Genomic DNA, 25,314 nt, shown 5'->3' on the forward strand with positions numbered 1-25,314 from the left:
CTGCTTTATCTGCCTGCTAGTCACCTTACTCCTAGTTATACATTTCTTTTGTTATTTGATTTTAGATGAGCCGACCCTTTTAAGTATTTCCTGTAATGTAGGCCTCATAGTGAGTGGAGAATTCCCTCAATTTTTGTATGTCTGGGAAGGTTTTTATTTCTCCTTCATATCTAAAAGAGAGCTTTGCTGGATACATTATTCTTGGCTGATAGTGTCTTTCATTTAATAGTTTGAATATATGATTCCACTTCTTTCCTACTAGTAAGGTATCTGTTGAGAAGTCGGACGATAATGGAATGAATTTCCTTTATAGGTTACCATCTTCTTTTTCCTGTCTACCCCGAGAATTCTTTGTCATTAATTTTTGATAATTTTAATACAATGTATCTTGGAGAAGGCCTTTTAAGGTTGAGATAATTGGGTGTTCCGTTGACTTCTCGAATTCTAATCTTCAGCTCATTCCTTAGATTTGGGAAATTCTCATCAACTATGTGTCTGAAAATGCTTTCTAATCCCTGCTCCTTTTCCTCCCCTTTGAGAATGCCCATTATTCTTATGTTTCCTCTCCTGATGGTATCATCCAGTTGTATTTCTCTTTCATTATTTTTCATTCTTTGGTTTCTCTCTTCTTCCTTCTGATTTATTTCTAGATTTCTGTCTTCTATGTGACTGATCCTTTCCTTCATTTGTTCAACTCTATTTCCCAAGCTTGCTATTTCATTTTTCAATCTCTTTCATCTCTAGAAGGTCTATTTGGTTCTTTTTGAGGGTTTAAGTTTCTTGTTGAAGAACTCATTCTGTTCATCTAGTTGTTTCTTCAGCTGAAATTGTTTATATGAATTGTTTTGGACCTCGTTGAATTTTTTCAGAAGTACCATCCTGAATTCTCTGTCATTTAAGTTGCATATTTCTATGTCTGTAAGCTTATTTTCTGGCGATTTTTGTCTTTCTTTCTAAGCTGCCTTGTCACCTTGGTTGTTCATGGTGTCGAATGGGCTATTTCTCCTCTTCGTCATTAAAGGAAGTGTAGTCTCCTTTTTTTTTTTTTTTTTCTGTTGCAAAGAAGGCCTTTTTTTCTGGTTTCCAGTAGATGGCGTCTAAGTCTCTTGGATCCCTGCTTTATATAAAGTCTTAATAATGCTTTTTTTTTCTAATAGATATTCAATCATACTGCTACCCTCAGTCTCAGTCCCTGTCAGGGTTGTGTCAGTTTCAGGAGCATTTGCTCAGATTCTCCTGGGGCTCCACGGTATTCAGTCTTGGAGGATATGGGGGGAGATGCCCTCTGGGTTGGGAGATTGGGGCTGTGGCTCAGCCTCGTGTTCTGTAACTGAGGCTGGTAATAATCAACTGTTGTTTTTCTGCCATCTCCGATTCTCCACCGTCCCCACTTCTCTACTCTCCACCTTGATCCCTGGGCTCTGCCCCCAGCTGCGTGTAGCTCACAGCTCTCCCAGGCCAGGTAGTTCAGAGAACCTGTTGCACCTTCTCCCCTCCCTCTTCTCCTGCAAGGAGCTCTGGCTTCAAGAGTCAGCTTCTTTGTTTCTCTCAGTCTACTGCCAGACTCCCAGAGTTCTGACCGGTGGTAGCTCTTATGCACACATCCCATGCTCAGATGTGCTGGTATGTAGTTTGTGTGTTTTTGTTGAGTTTTAGATGTTCAGCTTATGTTCTTTCAAGGGGAGAGATCTGGAGACATCTCTATGACATGTTCCTGAAGTCACTACAAGTTGCTTTTCTCTTGCTGCTTTTAAGAGTCTCTCTTTGAATTTAACCTTTAGAAATTTAATTATGATGTGTCTTGGCCTGAGCCTCTTTGGGTTCATCTTCTTTGGGACTCTCTGAACTTCCTTGGGTTGTGTGTCTATGTTCTTCACCAGGTTAGGGAAGTTTTCCATCACAAATTCTTCAAATAGGTTTTCAATTCCTTGCCCTCTCTCTTCTCCTTCTGGTACTCCTATGATGTGAATGTTGTTATGCATAATGTTTTCCCAGAGGCTTCTGAAATTATCTTTATTTTTTTTTGGATTCTTACTTCTTGTTGCTGTTCTGATTGGGTGTCCTCCACTACCCCGTCCTCTGTATCAGTGATTCGATCCTCCACTTTATCCACCCTGTTGATTCTCTCTAATATACCCTTCATCTCAGATATTGTATTCTTCATTTCTGACTGGATCCCTACTATGCTTTCCATCTCCAGTTTTATGTTTTTTTATCTCTTTGTTGAAATTCTCATTGAATTCATCTACTTTCCTCCCATGTTCCTGGAGCATCTTCATAACCAGTGTTTTGAACTCTGCATCGGGTAGATTGTCTGTCTCCATTTTGGTGAATTCTTTTTCTGGAGCTTTGTTCTATTCCTTCAAGTGGTACGTATTTCTTTGTATCTCCATTTTGTCTGCCTCTCGGTGTCTGTTTCTACATATTAGGTAGGGCTTCTAAGTCTCCTGGTGTTAGTAGAGTGGCTTTATTTATTAGGTATGCTGTGAGTTCCCTTGCCACAGACCTGTGAGGAGTACGGCTGCGGGCCTTGTTTGGTCACAGTCAGAAAGCAATCTGCATGTGGTCGATACCCTTGCTGGGCTTGTAGGTGCCTCAAGGTGCCAAGTCAGAAGCCAAGGCTCCCACCACTACTGTGGAGCTTGTGGCTGCTCGGCTGTAGGTATAGGGCACGCTGAGGTCAGATATTCCTTCTTTGGGGTTTGTGAAACTTTGAAAGATTTTTATGAAATTTTACAGCAGGACCCAAGACAGCTTGTTTGTATGGAATAAATCACTGGATATAGCTGTGGGGGGGGGGCACACAAGTTGAAAGGGGAGAAGTTTCAGGGAATCCCTGGGGCAGAGTGACTTGTGCTATCCAGGTTAATGGCACTTGTGTCTGCAGGCTGGGAGTGGGTAGAGATCAACAGAAGGACAATGGCTTATGCCTACACCTCTGTCTGGGAGTCAGTTGTGCCTCCAGCCCTCGCCATGAATCCTAACAGTTCAGCACCTCCCCATATGTCCATGGCACCCTTTGGGCTGCTCTCATAACACCAGAGCTTAAGAGTGAGCAAGTGTATCAGTGATCAATGCTGAGAGTGGAACCTTTAAGAGGAAGGTCTCTTCTTCCTGCAGCCCTCTGACTCACTCAGCCACATCTTCAGCTCTTTTCACAGAGAGATATTGTGGGGACTTCTCTTCCCTGCACTGAAACCCTGTGCTTGGGAGCCCAGTGTGTGGCAGAGACTCCTTGCTCCTCGGATAGGAGAGGTGGCTTTGCAGCCATGATAGCCCTTTCAATTCACCATCACCACTAAGAGTTGTGGGGCTGGGCCACACAACTTTTGTTCAGCCAGAACTCTGATGACTCCATATATTGCCCTCTCTGGAGTTTTGCTATAATTTTTGGGTGGTAAGTAGAGGAGGCATGCATGGTCTTTAACTTCTATGCCACCTTGAATCTCCCTCCATTAATTGTTTTATAAAGTGACTCTCATTCTTCCATAGTCCATTTTGCATTTCCCCAACCATAACTATTTATTCTGTAGGTTGTATAGACCTGTAAATAAGTTACTTATTTAGAATTGCCCCATATGTTTACAGGGCCCCACTCACGAAAGATATAAAATGGTAGTGTTTGCTTTGTAGTGTTGTAAAGACTCCCATTTTCCTGCAAGCCCCTCTGACTAATCTCTATATTTATCAACTCCTTTAAAAATAGGAAATAGAAGAACCAGTATGTACCAGTTAAGAGAAAACCGTAATAGAAATAAAACCAATACATACTCTTGAATTAACTCAGCAATCGTATAATTTTTAATGTTCTTTTATCTCATTTTAGCCATTGGGGTGATATATGAGTATAGTAGAACTATTATAGTGAATGATGACATTAAGTTTGGCTGTTTTCATTTTTATTTCTACATATTAGTAAAACTATATTGTCCTCACATTAGAGTAAAATACATACCCTTTATGTTCATTGAAATATTGCCACAAATGAAACTAAAACAGGGGTTGGGAAAATATAATTATTTTGCCTAATCTCAATTACATTAATACTCTAGATTAATTTAGTCCTTATTCTCATCCTGGAATTATACTTTTCCTAGTGACTATACAATGTTGATGTGACCTCCCTGTGAGGCTATGGGGCTAATGCAACTGTTTACATTTTCACAAAGTGGATTCTCTGAATCACTCTCCTCAAGGACCCCATCACCTCCTTGTTTCTCAGACTGTAGATGACAGGGTTGAGCACTGGGATCAGGATGGTATAGAAGACAGTGAGTATCACATCCTCTGTTGGAGATCTCAGGGATCTTGGGCATAGGTAATTGTAAACAAAGGGTGCATAGAACAAGGTCACCATGGTGAGATGGGTGCTGCAGGTCCAGTAAAGCCTTCTTCCTCCCTGCCGTTGAACGCAGGCAGAGAACAGCATAGAGAACCTGGCTATAGGAATATGCGATAGCCATGAAAGGCAACAAGAGGAGGAAGATGGTGTTCGCAAACACTGTGCACTCGTAGAACCAGATGTCCATGCAGGCCAGAGTCATCATGGCTGGAATGTCACAGAAGAAATGGTTGATGGTTCTGAATCTACAGTAGGGGATATGGAGGATGTATGCAGTGTGGGCACTAGAGTTGCTGGCGTCTGTTATCCATGACCCTGCTATCATCAGCACACACACTCTTTTACTCATCTGGGTGGGGTAGTAGAGAGGAAAGCAAATGGCCACATAGCGTTCATAGGCCATGCATGTTAACAGCAGTCCTTCAGTTCCCACTAAAGTCATGAAGAAGAAGTTCTGAACCCCACACCCAATGAACAAGGTAGACTTGTTCCCCAGCAGGTAGTTGAAAGCCATTTTGGGGATAGTGGTGGAGATGTAATTCAGATCAATGAGGGAAAGCTGGCTCAGGAGAACGTACATGGGGGTGTGGAGACGGGTGTCCAGCACAATGAGGAGGACCATGGACAGGTTGCCAAGCAGAATCATCAAGAACATGAGCATAATGAGAGAGAAGAAGAACAGCCCAATTTTTGACGGTGGGAGCAACCCCAATAAGAAGAAGTCAGTTGACGTTTGGTTGTAATTCACCATTTGTTGGCTTTCTTGAAAGAAGAGACAAGATATACATGCATGCATGGTAAATAAAGAACTGTGAACCATTTATTTGTTTGTTTGTTTTTTAATTTTTGCTTTTAATCTGAATATTTAAGAAAATACCCAGTTCCATAAATGAATAATCAAAGTTTCTTATTTAGAAAAATATAAACCCCATTCTCTAGTGACATTATCCAAAGTCACTAGATCAGGAGGTGTGCATTACATCGAAGTCTTGTAAAGAATCCGTGATATAACAATGGGAAAATATCTCTGCCTCCTTGAATAGGATATAAGTTATTTTCTGCCCTCATAAATTCATGTATCAAAAATATTAAATGTTTGAATTAAACTTAAGCAGAATTCTTATGCCAAGACTGAGCACAAATGGATATCAGTTTAAATGAATATGGGTTTGGCTCATTATATGAATGAATTTAGTGATACACAGAAGGTGACAGTTTTTCCTGTTTTTGAGATTTTATTTTTGCTCATCATTTGAAACATAATTGTAGCATTTTTTTTCCTTGGGGAGCTATATTAGCTTCTGATATCACTATGTTTAACGTTGCTGTGTAATCCCTCCTGAAATTTGTTAGCAGTGGCATGGGAGAAGAAAAACACATGTTTATTCCCTAATACTATTAGATAAAAATTAATAGTCCTGATTATAGAATACTTCCGTTATTGTCATTTTTATCTTTCTGTTTCTAACTCTTTCATAGAGGGCAGACCCATCTCCAGATGTTCTGTAAGCCATGTGCACTGCCACTGACATTTTTCAGACTCAGGAATCATAAAACGTTAATTATCAAAATATTAAAAATATACACAAAGGAATAGATGTTAGATGGAAGATTTTAACACATTTTAGATGATGAAATTTGAACAGGAAAATGGTTATTCAGTTAATGGGGAAAAGATTTTGACATTCCGAGAAACTGTGCAGATAGGAAGGAAATTGTATTCCAAGGAAAAATCTACTAGTATAAAAACATTGACATCATACTCAATTGGTATGCTGCCATCCATTCTGGTTTGTCCCAATGAAGGGGATTCGTGGAACATGGGGCTTTCAGTTTTAACTCCAGGAATGTCCTGGAAAAACTGGATCCAGCAAGTTACCATATGATTAATATAGAATTCTAGGTCCATAGATCCAAGATTTTTGAGGAAGTCAAGAAAGAGAGGGGATTAAAATATACACAGAGCAAAAATTCAGAAGGAAAAAAGAAAATATAGATGAAAAAAATTTTAAATAAATGTACCATCATCAGAAATTTATAACCTATTATTCCACTAAAATATGCGTTCTTGAAAATTTAAAAGAATTAGCCATTATAAATGATTCATCCAAAATTCTGAAAAAACAAATGCAAAAAAATCTTCCAGGAAGTTTGATGCACTTGATCTGAGCAAAAAGGACAGTAAAAAATGGAAAGTATAAATAAAGGAAAATGGGAAGGACAGTAAAAAATAAGAAATAGGAAGTAAGATAATTAATCAGGAGTACTTATGTATGATTAGAGTATTTCTACGAATGTGCAGAAAAAATATAGGGAATTAAATTATTATACTGTTTCTCAGAATCAAACAATATGAGCCACCTCTGAAACATCATTCACAGAGTCCAGGAAAATAAATGAGAACCACTCTGATAACACAATATACTGAGAAAAAGTAAACATTTTTCTTAAAATGTCCTTTGGTTTTCTGTAGAAGAAACAGCGTATTAAGCAGATATCAAGATATATTTACATTAGTCTGAATTATTTACCTATTGCCAAAGCTGTGTATGAAATAATTTTGACTTTCACTGCTTATCATTGGTTTTCTAAAAAGGACTTTCCAAGACAAAATTTCTAACAGGTAGTTATTATTTACATACTATAATAGACATAAGAGGGTGAGGGATATGAAGAGGTCATGAAAATAGCAGGTGACCCATCAGACCTGGTACTGGATCCAATTTTTAGTTACGTCATTGAGACTAGGACTCCACTAAAATGAAAGGTTCTTTCTACAAAGGATTCAATCACACCCACTAAATATGTGTATTAAAGAGAAGACCATTTGTTAATGGACAGTTAAACTTCTATTAGATTATTTTTATGAGTTTTTTTCTTACCTAGCCATTGAAATAACAAGAACTAACCTACTTATACTTCATTTTCAAAAATCTTTCACCCCTTTTGATTACTTTCTATCACTTTTAAAAAGTTGATACTTAAGCATTAGAATCAACTTCACGATATACAGGAGACAACAGATATTACCTGTCTAACGCTGTATGCTGGTTGAGAGAAAGAGCATGCCACACTCCTGGGCAATTTCTGTCCATGCGAGGGAAAACCAGGTTGAGAATTCCTGTTTTCTGATTCACTATATAGAATTGTGTCCACAATTCTAAACTATTTCAAAATTCAGCACTCCTTTTCTGTGTGACTTTTTAGACCAGCAATGCTACTTACCAGAAATTAGCCTGCTTTATCAAAGACACATTGTTTACAAGAAAATATTTATATTTCAGAGAATCCTTTGGGAGTCTTACATGTAGAGACCAAACACCTTACCTCTCCTAAAGTGTATAATTATGCATCTGTGAGCGTCATCTGGTGTGAATTTTCTCATTCACCAATGCTTAACAGAGCCAACCTTAGGGTAGGAGATATAAAATGGGCTTAATGTATTACTACCATGCATTCCTCGAGTGATTTAAACATTTAAGTATATTATTTAGTACTTAAACAAATTACATTTTCAATAATGAGGGTACAAAGTGAGAATTTATACTGTGTACGTGTTCTCATAATTTCATAAAAAGTGTTCCCATAAAATTCACTAGGATCACGTTTAAATACACATATGTGCCACGTGCACGTGCACACACATACACACAGTGTGCTCCAGGATGGATGCTGCTTTGTGCTCTTTCAATTTGGGTGATACTGATACATTCACAAGTAAATTGCACAGCACGAACTGTCAAACCTTTGATTTACTTCTAGTACTGTCACTTATTAAGAACGTGACATTGATCAGGTGAATTTTATTCTGTGAACTTGTCACTTGCAAATTAACAGGTACAAAATCATTAAATGAGACACTACATAGTGAGTGCTGAGCCCATCTGACATATAAGTTATCAGTTAAAGAAGTAGTTCTCAACTGTGGGATGAATCAGTCCTCTCCCCAGGGGACTTTGGGCAAAGTATGGAGATGTGTTTGGCTGTCACTACTGCCTTGTAGCAGGTGCTGCTAAATATTCTACAAAGCACAGGACACTCAGAGACAAAAAACTATTTGGTTCAAAGTGTTAATTTTGTTAAGAAACTCTCAGTTAATGTAGCTTCAATCTTCTGAGTTTTCATCTTAGTCTTCATCATTTGCACATTGTTATCTACTAAGACTATGCAATGATGAAGTGTTTTTTTTTTTCTTTTTATGCTCCCAGATGAGTCACAAGAGCAATGTCAGGTTGCCTGTGCTGTCATCATGCGTCCATTCCTTTAGGGTTCAGTGAGTGCATGAGGCCAACAGCAGGGGAGAGTCAGTACTGAGTTAAAGCCCCAGGCACCCTGTGACCACTGGCCATGACTGGCACAACTGCACTCAAGACCACACCTTCCAGGATCTTTACTGAACACTTGGATCCAGGTATGACCTTGACTCTTGGGGTCAGCTGTGCACCCAGTTGATTCATTTCCTGTATGGGTGGGCACTGCAGGAGCCCAGCCCATTTCAATAATTCCCAGTCCGACCCTTATCTCAGCTCTCTTGAAATTCTGACATCTCGTGTGTGGATTAGCTTGGAAAACAAACTACACAAACACCAAACTGTTGTCTGCACTGGTCCTCCAGGCAATCTGTTCCACACAGTGTAAAAACCAGCCAGCCTGCAACCCACCCCTAATCTAATTTTGAGCTCTACTTGCCTGTGAATTGACTCCTGGAATGTAGCAACATGCCTTCCAGATATGCAAGCACACCACCAAAAGGATAATTTAAAATGGAATTAAAATGCATATTCTTATATGAGGTGGCTACATGTGGACATCTTCACTGCTTAGAGTAAAAAATCCATATAAAAACTTCACATCCACATTCTCTCCTTTGCTGCCAACTCCCACTCTATGTCAGAGGTTCTGTAGCGGGCTTTACCTTCATACACCACTCACAAAGCATAATCATGAATATTTTCAGTCATTAAAAGTATAACATATGTGTACATAGAAACTTGAAAATATTATTACATAAAGTGAGTAAAACAGTCTATTCAATATGATTGCAGCAATATTATTAAAAACCTATTTTAAAAAGTTTTAAAAAAACTCGATCTTGGAGTACCCTCTCCTGCATTGTCTAATGTCATAAATCCTTCTTAAAGTTTAAGCCTCCTGTTAAACACCCCTTGTTATATATGTTCTTTTGGTCAATCAGGACACACAAATTCTCTTGCCATCTTTGGTTTCATCTTAGTCCCCCTGTATTCTTATTTTCACATCCATCACCCATCATTGTCATGTTCCCAGTACCTACATTTCATAAATGTTGCAGCTCTGAGAGAGAGCTGTGTGCTATGCCCACAATTCAGGGAAGAATATTACATGTAACATCAACACTTCACCATTTTTCACCTTCTTTCTAGGGTGTGTTATTTGTGAGCACGAATTTTTTTATCAGAACTGAAAATAATGCATATTTTAGGCATAAGTAAACCTTTGTGTTAAAAAAGTTCACAAGTCACTATCTAATTCTTTGAGTTTTGTTTGAAATCTATTTATAGCAATTTGATACACGGGAGACCACAAACTCAATTTTTCTCTTGAAGTCTTCTAGTTAATGAGATGGGAATTTATCACTGATCTCATTGCTAACTAAGACCAATTCTTTATTAACATAATCAAAATGCTTCTAAAGCATTTGCATGCTTCTCGATAAAAACACATATTAGAAGCAGTGGGTCCCTGTCTTCCTAAATTCTGGGCAGTGCCCTGTGCATCTCTTGAGCAAACTTCCATGAGTATATTCTAACAAACTCATTTCTCATATCTGGACTTGTCATTTCAGATACATCCATAAAGACACATCTGCATCCTTGACTCTAGATTTCAATTCAAGGATGTAAATTCTAATACTTGCTGTTTGGTTGATGTTCATTGGATAATATCCCCTGAGACCAGATCAATGAATGGAAAGTCATTAATAAAGCAAGATGGCCTCAGGCCAGCCTCAGGGAGGGGCCCAGAAACCTCCCAGATGTTTTCAGGCTAGTCTCTGCCAGTTCCTTGGAGAAAAAGCCAAATGTTATTTATATATTTTTCTTTCTTTAATTTTAAAAAATTTATTGTGGTGACATTAGTCAACAAATTATATTGGTTTCAAGTATAGAATTCGATAATACATCCTATGTACATTGCTTTGTTGTTCACCACTTAAATTTAAATGTTGTTTTCATCATCATATATTTGACCCTTTTTACTCTTATCTACATCGCTCTTCACCCACCCCTCATCCCACTGGTCAGCACTAAAGCGTTATCTGTGCCCAGGAGTCCCTGTTTGTTTGTCATGTTCATCTATTGCTTTCTGTTTTATGTCCCACATATAAGTGAAACCATGTGGTTCTCAATTTTCTCTGTTTGACTTATTTTGCTTAGCATGACAATCTCAAGGTCCATCCATATTGTAAATGACAGTATTTTATCTAACCTTTTGGCTAAGTAATATTCTCTTGTACGTATCTACTGCATCTTCTTTATCCAGTCATCTCTGGAAGGAAAGTTAGGTCATTTCCATATCTTGGCCACAGTCAGTAATGCTGCTATGAACATCAGGATGCATATGTCTTTAGAGTAAACGTTTTCTAGTTTGGGGGTAGATTCCCAGAAGAGGGGTAACTACTAAAGAAAGTTGGGTGAAAAAACAAATGTTTTTTATTTTAACATTTTATTTTATTGAAAGAATTATTTTGTTGAAATTTTTTACATTTCTAAATTTGTATACTAATATCCACTAAGTACATAGTTACACTGTGCCCACATATACTAATTAATTGTGTACGTTTTATTCAATTTACCAACACATCCATTAAAATAAAATTGGATAAATTTTATTAGAGATATCATTTTACATATGTATAATTATAATTCACACAAATCTATATGCTAATTTTATTAAATATATTGTATTGCATTGCATTATATTAATTACATTATGTATGAAATGATTACTGAACTTTTGGGTTGTCCCAATTGTCCATAGGGCCAGTTGGTCCACAATAAGAGATCCTGATCATATGCCATTACCAGCAAGGCTACGGAGGCAAGAAAGTTATTCTTGGCAATACAAACACAACACAATTATTCAATCAAAGCAGTGGACCCTGAACTCAGCCAGGTCATCTGGTGTGTTCTAAAGGAAGAATCAGGAGTCTGGAAACTAAACAATAATAGTGAGCTTTTGTGTGTGTGTGTGTGTGTGTGTGTGTGTGTGTGTGTGTTTCAGTTTCTGTGTTTAGTTTAAAAAAGATTTTTAGTTAAATCACTCAGCTCTTTATAATAATAATCACATTGCTTATTCTGAAGATGACATTTTTTACACATACTGCTCATCTAGTTGTTTTTTCAGTTCCTGAAATTGTTGATATGAATCATTTTGGATCTCACTGAGTTTTTTCAGAAGTACCATTCTTAATTCTCTGTCACTTAATTTGCATATTTCTATGACTGTAAGTTTATTTTCTGGAGAGCTTTCTCTTTCTTTCTGAGATGACTTGTCACCTTGTTTTTTCATGGTGTTTAATGGACTATTTCTCTGCCTGGTCATTAATAGAAATATATTCTATTCCCCACCCCCCCACAATGAAGATTGTACAAAGGTCTCTCTTTAGCCTATTGCAAAGAAGGTGTTTTTCTTTTGGTTTCCAGTAGATGGGTTCTAAGCTTCTTGAATCCTTGCTTCATATAAAGCCTTAGCAATGCCTTTTTTTCTTATAGATGTTTAATCATGCTTGCTGCCCTCAGTCTCAGTCAGTGTTAGTGATAGTTTCGGTAGCTTTTGCTCAGATTCCCCTAGGGCTCCATGGTGTTTGGTTTCCAAGGATATGGGAGAAGGTACCCTCAGCCTCATGTTTTGCAACTGCAGCTAGCAAAAATCAACTACTGTTTCTCTGCCATACTCACTTCTCTGCTGTCCCCACTTCTCTGCTTTATGCCCTGATGACTGAGCACTGCCAGGGGCCGCATGGAGCTCACAGATCTCCCAGGCAGGGCTGTTCAGTGAACTTGCTGCACCTCATCCCCTTTCCCATTCTTCTACAGGGAGCTCCAGCTGTGAGAGGGTAGCTTCTTTGTTTCTCCCAGTCCACCACCCAAGACCGGGAGTTCTGACCTGTGGTAGCTCTTATGCACCGATCCCACACTCAGACATGCTGGTGTATAGTTTAGGTGCTTTCTGTTGAGTTTTTGATGTTCAGTTTATTGTTGTTTCAAGGGGAGAGATCTGAAGACATCTCTCACTCCACCATGTTTCCGACATCACCTGACCACTCCAAAATTATAGCAAAACTACAGAGCAAGCAGTAGGTTAAGTCACCAGAAGTCTGGCTGAAGGAGAAGCCCTACAACTAGGTCACTTAATATAACAGGTCACCTCAAACAGTCAGAGGGGCGGAGACACAAAAAGGGTCCAGATCCTAAAACCACAAGTGGTGATTGGGAATCAGGAGGACTGTCTTGGCTGCAGAGCCACCTCCTCAACATCTGTAAGAGAAGTCCACACAAACGTTGGCTCTGAAAACCAGTAGAGGTTGCAGCAGAGTGAGAAAGTGGGTTGTGGGAAGTAGAGGACTTCCACTTAAAGAGCAACCTTAAATGCTGATGGACTTCCTCGCTCTGTGCTCCAGTGCTGTGAAAGCTACTCAAGGAAAGCAAGGGACATATGGAGAGGCTCTGAGCTGTTGGACTTCAAGGTAAATGCTGGAGGGACTGCTGGCTCCTGAACAGAGTCAGAGCCATGTTTTTTATTGACCCCTCCCACCTCCCAGCCTTGAAACTCAGGTGCCATCAGCCTGGATAAAACAGGTTACTCAGCCCAGGGAATGTTCTAAAACTCTGCCTCACTCAACTTGCGAGCACAACCAAGTTGATTCCAGTGATTTACTGCATACAAACAGGCTGTTTTGGCTCTTGTTGTGAAATTTCATAAAATTTACCAAAGGAACACAACCCCTTAAAAGAGCATCTGGCCTTGGTGTACCCTGAAACTCTTATTGGCCAGCCACAAACCCCGCACCAGTGGCAGCTAGCCTTGGTTTCCGACTTGGCCTCTTGAGGCACTTATAAGCCAGCAATGGTATCAAACACATGCAGATTGCTTGGGGACTCTTACAACGTGGCCCAGAGGTACACAGGCTGTGACCAAACTAGGCCCGCAGCCGTACTCCTCACAGGTCTGTGGCAAGGGAACTCACAGCATACCTAATAAATAAAGCCACTCTACTAACACCAGGAGACTTAGAAGCCCTACCTAATATGTAGAAACAGACACCGAGAGGCAGACAAAATGGAGATACAAAGAAATACGTACCACTTGAAGGAATAGAACAAAGCTCCAGAAAAAGAATTCACCAAAATGGAGACAGACAATCTACCCGATGCAGAGTTCAAAACACTGGTTATGAAGATGCTCCAGGAACATGGGAGGAAAGTAGATGAATTCAATGAGAATTTCAACAAAGAGATAAAAAAACATAAAACTGGAGATGGAAAGCATAGTAGGGATCCAGTCAGAAATGAAGAATACAATATCTGAGATGAAGGGTATATTAGAGAGAATCAACAGGGTGGATAAAGTGGAGGATCGAATCACTGATACAGAGGACGGGGTAGTGGAGGACACCCAATCAGAACAGCAACAAGAAGTAAGAATCCAAAAAAAAATAAAGATAATTTCAGAAGCCTCTGGGAAAACATTATGCATAACAACATTCACATCATAGGAGTACCAGAAGGAGAAGAGAGAGGGCAAGGAATTGAAAACCTATTTGAAGAATTTGTGATGGAAAACTTCCCTAACCTGGTGAAGAACATAGACACACAACCCAAGGAAGTTCAGAGAGTCCCAAAGAAGATGAACCCAAAGAGGCTCAGGCCAAGACACATCATAATTAAATTTCTAAAGGTTAAATTCAAAGAGAGACTCTTAAAAGCAGCAAGAGAAAAGCAACTTGTAGTGACTTCAGGAACATGTCATAGAGATGTCTCCAGATCTCTCCCCTTGAAAGAACATAAGCTGAACATCTAAAACTCAACAAAAACACACAAACTACATACCAGCACATCTGAGCATGGGATGTGTGCATAAGAGCTACCACCGGTCAGAACTCTGGGAGTCTGGCAGTAGACTGAGAGAAACAAAGAAGCTGACTCTTGAAGCCAGAGCTCCTTGCAGGAGAAGAGGGAGGGGAGAAGGTGCAACAGGTTCTCTGAACTACCTGGCCTGGGAGAGCTGTGAGCTACACGCAGCTGGGGGCAGAGCCCAGGGATCAAGGTGGAGAGTAGAGAAGTGGGGACGGTGGAGAATCGGAGATGGCAGAAAAACAACAGTTGATTATTACCAGCCTCAGTTACAGAACACGAGGCTGAGCCACAGCCCCAATCTCCCAACCCAGAGGGCATCTCCCCCCATATCCTCCAAGACTGAATACCGTGGAGCCCCAGGAGAATCTGAGCAAATGCTCCTGAAACTGACACAACCCTGACAGGGACTGAGACTGAGGGTAGCAGTATGATTGAATATCTATTAGAAAAAAAAAGCATTATTAAGACTTTATATAAAGCAGGGATCCAAGAGACTTAGACGCCATCTACTGGAAACCAGAAAAAAAGGCCTTCTTTGCAACAGAAAAAAAAAAAAAAAAAGGAGACTACACTTCCTTTAATGACGAAGAGGAGAAATAGCCCATTCGACACCATGAACAACCAAGGTGACAAGGCAGCTTAGAAAGAAAGACAAAAATCGCCAGAAAATAAGCTTACAGACATAGAAATATGCAACTTAAATGACAGAGAATTCAGGATGGTACTTCTGAAAAAATTCAACGAGGTCCAAAACAATTCATATAAACAATTTCAGCTGAAGAAACAACTAGATGAACAGAATGAGTTCTTCAACAAGAAACTTAAACCCTCAAAAAGAACCAAATAGACCTTCTAGAGATGAAAGAGATTGAAAAATGAAATAGCAAGCTTGGGAAATAGAGTTGAACAAATGAAGGAAAGGATCAGTCACATAGAAGACAGAAATCTAGAAATAAATCAGAAGGAAGAAGAGAGAAACCAAAGAATGAAAAATAATGAAAGAGAAATACAACTGGATGATACCATCAGGAGAGGAAACATAAGAATAATGGGCATTCTCAAAGGGGAGGAAAAGGAGCAGGGATTAGAAAGCATTTTCAGACACATAGTTGATGAGAATTTCCCAAATCTAAGGAATGAGCTGAAGATTAGAATTCGAGAAGTCAACGGAACACCCAATTATCTCAACCTTAAAAGGCCTTCTCCAAGATACATTGTATTAAAATTATCAAAAATTAATGACAAAGAATTCTCGGGGTAGACAGGAAAAAGAAGATGGTAACCTATAAAGGAAATTCATTCCATTATCGTCCGACTTCTCAACAGATACCTTACTAGTAGGAAAGAAGTGGAATCATATATTCAAACTATTAAATGAAAGACACTATCAGCCAAGAATAATGTATCCAGCAAAGCTCTCTTTTAGATATGAAGGAGAAATAAAAACCTTCCCAGACATACAAAAATTGAGGGAATTCTCCACTCACTATGAGGCCTACATTACAGGAAATACTTAAAAGGGTCGGCTCATCTAAAATCAAATAACAAAAGAAATGTATAACTAGGAGTAAGGTGACTAGCAGGCAGATAAAGCAGAGAAGAGCAACCCTTACTAAGAACACAGCATTATAAGCTTAAACAACAAGAAGAGATTTGCTGCAGCAAGATAGTAATGAATGTTCAGCATACATAGGCACAAACTTATACAACTGAAAAGGGGAGGATTCAAAGATCCAAATTCACAAAGGAGAATGGAGGTACAGCAAATATATATATGTGCTATCTATCTATCTATCTATCTATCTATCTATCTATCTATCTATCTATGTAAATATCCTCTACATATTTGTAATTGTCACCACACACCAAAGACTCAGAACTGAAGAATATAACATAAAACAAGAAGAAAACAGGAAGAGTCCCAGGGAAAAACCATAAAACCCAACCAAACCAAACCGAACAAAACAAAACAAAAAAAAAACCACACACAAAGACAAAGAAGCAATGGAACATCAAGCTACCAGAAACCAAAACATAAAATGGTTATAGAAAAATCTCATATTTCAATAATCACCCAAAATGCAAATCGACTGAACTCACCAATAAAAAGGCACAGAGTTGCAGATTGGATCAAAACATAAAACCTAACCATATGCTACCTCCAGGAGACACATCTTACCTCCAAAGGCAAATATAGCCTCAAAGTGAAAGGGTGGAAAATAATATTTCAAGCAAATGGCATTCAGAGAAAAGAGGGAGTAGCATTACTAACATCAGACAAAATAGACTTCAAAATAAAAAAGGTAAAGAAAGATACTGAGAGATGCTTCATAATGATAAAGGGAATTATTCGCCAAGAAGACATAACACTTATTAACAACTATACTCCCAATCAAGGAGCCCTGAAATATATAAAGCAATTACTAACAGAACTAACTGGAGAAACATTCCAAAACACTGTCGTAATAGGGACGTAAATACCCCACTGTCAGATATGGACAGATCATCCAAACTGTAAATCAATAAGGAAATAATATCCTTAAATGACACATTAGACCAACTGGACATAATTGACATTTAAAAAGCCTTTCATCCCAAACTAGCTGCTTATATATTCTTCTCTAGTGTGCATGGCACATTGACCACATCCTGGGACACAGAGATAGCCTCAACAAATATAAGAGAGTTGAAATTATACCAATCACATTCTTTGATCATAATGCTTTGGAGCTGGCAATCAACTGTAAAAAGAAATCAGAAAGTACCACAAATACATGGAGATTGAACAATATGGTACTAAAGAATGACTAGGTCAGAGAAGAAATAAAAAGAGAGATCAAGAGATACATAGAAACAAATGATAATGATAGTACATCATATCAAAACATTTGGGACACAGCAAAAGTGGTCATAAGAGGAAAGTTCATATCATTACAAGCCTCTATCAAAAAACAAGAATGAGCTCGTGGTTCCATAGTGTAGCAGTTAGTATGTCTGCTTTACACACAGAAAGTCCTGGGTTCATGCCCCAGTGGAGCTACGGTCGATGGTCTAATGCTATGCCACCCTAAACAAGCCTGATGTCTGATCCTGGAATCTAAGCAGAGTCAGGCCTGGTTAATACTTGGATAGGAGACCACTTAGGAGGACCAGGTGCTGTAAGTATAAATAATAATAATAATAATAATAATAATAATAATAATAGAATGAGCCCAAATAAACAACCTAATGTTTCCTCTTGAAAAAACTAGGAAGAAAGAACAAATGAAGCCTAAAGTCAGCAGAAGAAAAAAAAATAATCAAAATCAAAGCATAAATAAGTGAAATTGAAAACAAACAAACAAACAAAAAACAATAGAAAAAATAAATGCAGCAAAGAGCTGGTTCTTTGAGAAGGTTAATAATAATAAAATTGACAAACCTCTGGCTAGACTCACTAAAGAAAAAAGAGAAAGGACAGAAACAAAATGAAGGATGAAAGAGGGGAAATTACGACAGACACCACAGAAATATAAAGGATCATACAATACTATGAAAAAGGATATAACACCAAATTTAATAACCTAGAAGAAATAGACAAGTATTTAGAAAAATACAACCTTCATAGAATGAATCAAGAACTGGAAAATGTAAATAGACCAATCAGCAGTATGGAAATTGAAAGGATCATCAAAAACCTACTAAAAAGTAAAAGTCCAGGACCAGATGGTTTCACCAGTGAATTCTACCAAACATTCAAAGATTTAATACCTATTCTCCTCAAATTCTTCCAAAAAATCGAAGAGGAGGCAAGACTTCCCGACTCATTTTATGAGGCCAATATTACTATGATACCAAAACCTAGTAAAGATAATACCAAAAAAGAAAACTACAGACTAATATCTCTCATGAACTCAAATAAAAATTCCTAAGATACTAGCGAACTGAATACAGCAACATATTGAAAAGATTATATACATGATCAAGTGGGCTTCATCCCAGGGGCACAAGGATGGTTCAACATATGCAAATCAATTAATGTGATACACCACATAAACAAATTAAAAATAAGAATCATATGATCTATTGATATGAAAAAGCCTTTGACAAGATACGTCATCCATTTGTGATCAAAACACTTAACAAAATCAGTATAGAAGGAAAGTATCCTAACATAATAAAGGCCATATATAATAAACCCTCAGCCAACATTATACTTATTGGTGAAAAACTAAAAGCCTTCCGTCTAAGGTCAGGAACAAGGCAAAGCCTCCCACTATCACCACTGTTACTCAGTATAACACTAGAGGTCCTAGCGAGTGCAATCGGGCAAGAGATAGATATAAAAGGCATCCAAATAGAAAACGAAGAATTCAAACTGTCACTATTTGCAAATGACATGATTCTCTAAATAGAAAACCCTAAAGACTCCACAAGAACACTGGTAGAAACAATAAGCAAATACAGTATAGTTTCTGGAAACAAAATCAGTGTTCAATAATCCATAGCATTCCCCTACACTAATAACAAAGTTTCAGAAAAAGAAGTAGAAAAAATAATTCTTTTTGCAATCCCAACAAAAAGAATAAAATACCTAGGAATATCTAATGAAACATATGAAGGACTTATATAATGAAAACTACAAGACTCTATTAAAAGAAATCGAAAACAATACAAAGAAATGGAAAAATATTGCATGTTCTTGGATCGGAAGAACCAACGTAGTTAAAATAATCTTTTTACCTACATTAAACTAAAAAGTTTTGCACAGCAAATGAAACCATCAACAATGTAAAGAGACAACCATTTGAATAGGAAAATATATTTTCAAGCAATGCCTCCAGGAAAGGTCTAATTTCCAAAATATACAAAGAACTTATACAACTCAACAACAATAAAAAAACAATCCAATCAAAAAATTGGGAGAGGAACTGAACAGATACTTCTCCCAAGAGGACATGCAAATGGCTAACAAACATACAAAATGATGCTCGTCATCACTATTAGGCAAATACAAATCAAAACCACAATGAGATAACATCTCACACCTATTAGAATAGCTGTTATCAACAGGACAAGTACTAACAAATGTTGGAGAGGATGCTGAGAAGAAGGATCCCTCATACGTTGCTGCTTGGACTGCAAATTGGTACAGCCATTATGTATGGTTATTCCTCAAAAACTTAAAAATTGAATCTACTATATGATCTAGCAATCTCTCCACTGGGTATTACCTTCAAGACTTGAAAACTCATATCCAAATAGATGTTTGCACACCGATGTTCATAGCAGCATTATTCATGGTGGCCAAGACATAGAAGCATTCAAAGTATCCTATGATAGATGATTTGATAAAGAAGCTGTGGTACATATATACAATGGAATATTACTCAGGCTTAAGAAGAGATGTAATACTGCTATTTGCATTAACGTGGACAGACCTTGAGATAATCATGCTAAGCGAAATAAGTCTGACTGAGAAAGGTGAAAATCACATGATATCACTTATATGTAGGGTATAAACCTAAAAGCAACTAATGAACAGGACAGAGACTCATGGACATGGAAAATAGACTAATGGTTACCAGAGAGTAGGGGAGAGGAGAGAAAGGGGAGGTATACGGCAAAAAAGGGGTCAAATATGTGGTGACAGAAAGAAACCTATCTATGAGAGGTGAACATACAGTGTAAATATATATATGCCTTGCTGTTAAAGTGTACAGCTGAAACTTATTGGATTTCATTAACCAATGTTAAAATATCTTAATTAATTAAAAATAATAATTTCGGGTGGACGAAAGAGGAAGCGTGTACAGACTTTACCTTCTATTCCATCTTGTCTCTCCATTAATCCTTTTATAAAGTGTCTCTCATTCTTCTATGGTCCATTTTGCATCTCCCTAACTATATTAATTTATTCTGAAGGTTGCATAGACCTGTAAATAAATTACTTCTTAAAATTCACCCATATGTTTCCAGGAAACCTTTCATGAAAGATATAAACTTGTGTTTGCTTTATAGTGTTGTAAGGACTTGTAATTTCCTACAGAACTCTCTGCCTGTCTTCATATTTATCACCTCTGAAAAATGAGAAATAGAGGAACCCGCATTCACCAGCTAAAAGAAAACTGTAATAGAAATAAAACAAATATATACTGTCAAATGAACACAGCAATAGCATAACATTTAGTGTTCTTTTCGCTTATTTTAGCCATTTTGGTGATATACAAAGTATAATAGAAGTTGTATAGTGAATGACAACATGAAGTTTGGTAGTTTTAATTTTTATTTCTACATATTGATACAACTTTATTGTCCACACATTAGAGTAAAATATATGCCCTTTACGTTCATTGAAATATTACCACAAATGAAAAAAAAATAAGAGTTGAGAAAATATAATTATTTTGTCTAATTTCAATTACATTAATGCTCTATATTAATTTAGCCCCTGTTCTCATCTTGGAATTATATTTTTCCTAATAACTATACAATTTTGACGTGACCTCCCTGTGAGGCTGCAGGGCTAATGCAACTGTGTTTACATTTTCACAGAATGGATTCTCTGAATCACTCTCCTCAAGGCCCCCATCACCTCCTTGTTTCTCAGACTGTAGATGATGGGGTTGAGCACTGGGGTCAGGATGGTGTAGAAGACCGCCAGTACCATGTCTTCTGTTGGAGATCTCAGGGATCTTGAGCGTAGATAAGTGTAAACAAAGGGTGCATAGTACAAAGTCACCACGGTGATATGTGTACTGCAGGTCCAGTAGGCCTTCTTTCTCCCTGCCTCTGAGCGCATGCGGAGAACAGCAAGGAGCACCCGGCCATAAGAACACACAATAGTAATGAAAGGGAACAAGAGAAACAGGGTGGTGCTTGCAAACACTGTGCGTTCATAGAGCCAGGTGTCCATGCAGGCCAGAGTCAGCATAGCTGGAACGTCACAGAAGAAATGGTTGATAGCCCTGGATTGGCAGTAGGGGATATGTAAGGCGTATGCAGTGTGGGCACAGGAGTTGATAGCGCCCATCGTCCAAGCCCCTGCTATCATCAGCACACACACCCTTTTACGCATCCGGGTGGGATAGTGGAGAGGAAAGCAAATGGCCACATAGCGATCATAGGCCATGCATGTCAACAGTAGAGCTTCCGTGACTGCTAAAGTCAAGAAGAAGAAGCTCTGAACCCCACACCCAATGAATGAGATAGACTTGTTCCCCAGCAGGTAGTTGAAAGCCATTTTGGGGACAGTGGTGGAGACGTAGTTCAAATCAATAAGGGAGAGCTGGCTGAGGAGGACGTACATGGGGGTGTGGAGGTGGGCGTCCAGCACGATGAGGAAGACCATGGACAGGTTGCCAAGCAAAGCCATCAGGAACATGAGCACAATGAGAGAGAAGAAGAACAGCCCAATTTTTGATGGTGGGAGCAATCCCAATAAGAAGAAATCAGTTGACGTTTGGTTGTAATTCTCCATTCGCTGGCTTTCCTGAAAGAAGAGAGAAGATATGCATGTATTTATAGTAAATAAAGAATTGTGAACTGTGTATTTGTTTTTTTAAATTTTGTTTTTATTATAACTCTCAGTATTTTATTACTACCCATTTCATTAAGTGAATAATCAAAGTTTCTTATTTTGAAAAAAAAATCCCATTCTCTTATCCAAAATCAAAGTTCAGGTGGTGTACATTTACATCCAAGTCTTTTGTAAGGAATCCATGAAATAACAAAATGAAAATATCTCTACATACTTAAATAGGATATAAATGATTATCTACCATCACAAATTCATGTATCAAATATATCAAATATTTTAATTAAACATAAGCATAATTCTTATGCCAAGACTGACTACTAATGGATATCAGTTTAAATGAATATGTGTTTGGCTCATTATATAAACGAATTTAGTGATACACAGAAGGTGACATTTTTTCCTGTATTCAGGATTTTGTTTTTATCATCATTTGAAACACGTAATTACAACTTTTTTCTCATATTGAAACATGTAATTATAACTTTTTTTTTCTCATATTGGGAAGCTAAATTAGCTCTTTGATATCTTAGATATCTTTGATAACTTTGCCGAGTAAAATCTCCTGAAACTCATTTATCATTAAGAGTCATGAGCTAAGAAAAACATCAGGCTTTATTTCTTAATATTATCAAGTACACACTAATAATCTTGATTGTGCGATTCTTACATTATCATCATTTTTATTCTTCCTTTTCAGTTGTTCATTCTTTAGTAGATGGTAAATCTATTTCCAGATCTTCTGAATTCCATGGGCACTGCAGCCACCATTAACCAGAGGCTCAGGAATCATCAAATGTTAATTATCATGAGATTAAAAATACAAAAAGGAAGAAATGTCAGATGGAAGATTTTAATGTATTTTAGTTGATGGAATTTGAATAGAAAATGATTATTCAGTTAATGGGGAAAAGGTTTTCTCATTTCAAAAAACTGTGGGGATTGGAGGAAATAACATTCCAAATAAATCTACCAGAGAAAAACTTTGACATCATGCCAGATTGGCAGGCTGCCAATCATCCTGGTTTGCTCCAAATGAGGAGGCTCTTGGAACATGGGGCTTTCAGTTTTAATACCAGGAATGTCCTGGAACAACTGGAACTAACAAGTTACAGTATGACTCATACAGATTATAAATCCATAGATGCCTAGATTTTTTAGAAAGTCAAGAAAGAGGGGATTAAAATATACACAGAGCAAAAATTAAGAAAAAAAGAGAAAATGTAGACAAAAATATTTTAAAATAATAAATAACATCTTCAAAAAGCTATAACATGTTATTCTACCAAAATAAGTGCTCTTGAAAATTTGAAAGAATTAACCAATATAAATAATTAATTCATAGTTTTGAAAAGAAATGTCAAAAAATCTTCCAGGAAGACTGAGGTAAATAGGCCTATACAAAATTGAAAGTAAAAATAAAGAAAAAAGAGAAGAACAGTAAAAAATAATACATTAGAAATTAGGAAAGTGAGCAGGAATACTTATGTATGATTAGGGTATTTCTACAAATGTGCAGAAAAAGTATATTGAATTAAATTATGAGATTATTTCTCAGAATCGAACAATATGAGGCACCACTGAAACACCATTCACAGAGTCCAGCAAAATGCATGAGAACCACTGTGATAACATATGATATACTAGCTAAGAAAGAGCAAACATTTTTTTTTAAAATGTCCTTTGGTTTTCTGGAGCTGACACAGCATATTAAGCTGCTATCAAGATATATTACATTAATCTGAATTATTTACCCTGTTGCCAAAGCAATGTTTGAAATAACTTTTACTATCACTGCTTATCATTGGTTTTTTTAAAAAGGACTTTCCACAGCAAAATTTAACAAGTATTTATTATTTACATAGTATCATAGACATAAGAAGGTGAGGGATATGAAGAGGTCATGGAAATAGCAGGTGACCCATCAAACCTGGTACTGGATCCATGGAGTGTGCAATTTTTAGTTATGCCATTTAGACTGGGCCTTCACTAATATGAAAGGATCTTCCTACAAAAGAATTAATCATACATATTATATGTGTATTTTAAAGAGAAGACCATTTTTGAATGGACATAGAAACTTCTATAGGATTATTTCTATGAGTTTTTTTCTGCTTCTAGCCATTGAAATAACAATGACTAACCTATTTATACTTCATTTTAAAAAAACTTTCACCTCTTTTGATTACTTTATGTCACCTTAAAAATGTTGACACTTAACTATCAGAATCTATTTCACAATATACAGGAGAAAACAGCACCTGTCTAACATTGTACGCTGGATGAGAGATAGGGCATGCCACGCTCTTGGGCAATTTATGTCTGTGTGAGGGAAGACTCAGGCATGAATCTATTGTCCATCCCCTGTGGCAGCCTGACAGGTGTCAGGAATTATGCCAACTTGACAACAAGCTTCTGAGGTTGGTAGTATCATCCACATTTGTAAAAGAACTGAAATTCAGAGAATTTAAGTGACTTTCCACATATCACAAGCTAAAAACATATTCTTATCCCTTTCTGTATGAGAGGTGGTAAATCAGAAATGTGAGGTTCATATTTTAGCCACCCCAAGCTATTTACAAACAAATTCTCTGTTCACACTAGGCAGTAGATGATGGAAACTGTTTTTGATAGGTTATTTTATGTCCAATAAAAATATTTTAGAGTTTAATGCTTTCACATTTCACATCTCCCTAGAGACATGCTTCCTTGGGTCTCCTGCTCTTGCTGTTTTCACTGCTGTGCTGTAGCAACCCAAGAGTTCACGCCAGCCTCTAGTAAGTGGGAGAAAAAAGGCTTCATGATATCATTTAGAGGTACATAATACCTTATGGATTCTATCTAAAGTCTAAATCATATGTTGCTTTTTATAAAAGGTGTCTCTATGTAGAAAGATATTTTTACCAAACACGACCCGCACTGCTCCTAAGTCAGGTCGTAGAAGTACACATTCTATCCCCAAGTTGCATGGTAACTTTGAAAGTGACACATATCACATTTCTGTAAATATTTTCCTTCCATAGCTCATTTTTCTTATCTTTTTCTTAGAAAGTTTGGAAGTAGTATATTGAGAAATATTTCTCAATATTTGAATTCAGATATTTATTGTTGGTACAGATATTTAAAATGTATAATTATGCATCTGCGGGCGTCATCTTGTGTGATGTTTCTCATTGGCCAGTGCTTAACTAAACAAACCCCAAGATAGGAGATACAAAGTGTGCTTAATGTGTTAATACCATGCATTCCTCAAGTGATTTAAACATTTAAGTATGTTATTTAGCATTTATAAAATTACGTTTTCAATAAAGTGAGAATTTATACTGTTTACATGTTCCCAT

The 25,314-nt window shown here is 37.4% G+C and overlaps 1 protein-coding gene and 1 pseudogene across 1 annotated transcript; both read right to left on the bottom strand.

The window, feature by feature from the left end:
• Window positions 1–4,153: 4,153 nt before the first annotated feature.
• On the bottom strand, window positions 4,154–5,093 carry LOC105299941 (annotated as a pseudogene).
• Window positions 5,094–20,977: 15,884 nt separating this feature from the next.
• Window positions 20,978–21,916, bottom strand: LOC105299942 (olfactory receptor 2L3-like). The gene has a single exon (XM_011371914.1). The coding sequence runs from the start codon at window positions 21,914–21,916 to the stop codon at window positions 20,978–20,980; it is 939 nt and encodes a 312-aa protein (XP_011370216.1).
• Window positions 21,917–25,314: the final 3,398 nt, after the last annotated feature.

The sequence above is a fragment of the Pteropus vampyrus genome, unplaced genomic scaffold, assembly GCF_000151845.1.
Source record: "Pteropus vampyrus isolate Shadow unplaced genomic scaffold, Pvam_2.0 Scaffold197, whole genome shotgun sequence".
Classification (NCBI taxonomy): Eukaryota; Metazoa; Chordata; class Mammalia; order Chiroptera; family Pteropodidae; genus Pteropus; species Pteropus vampyrus.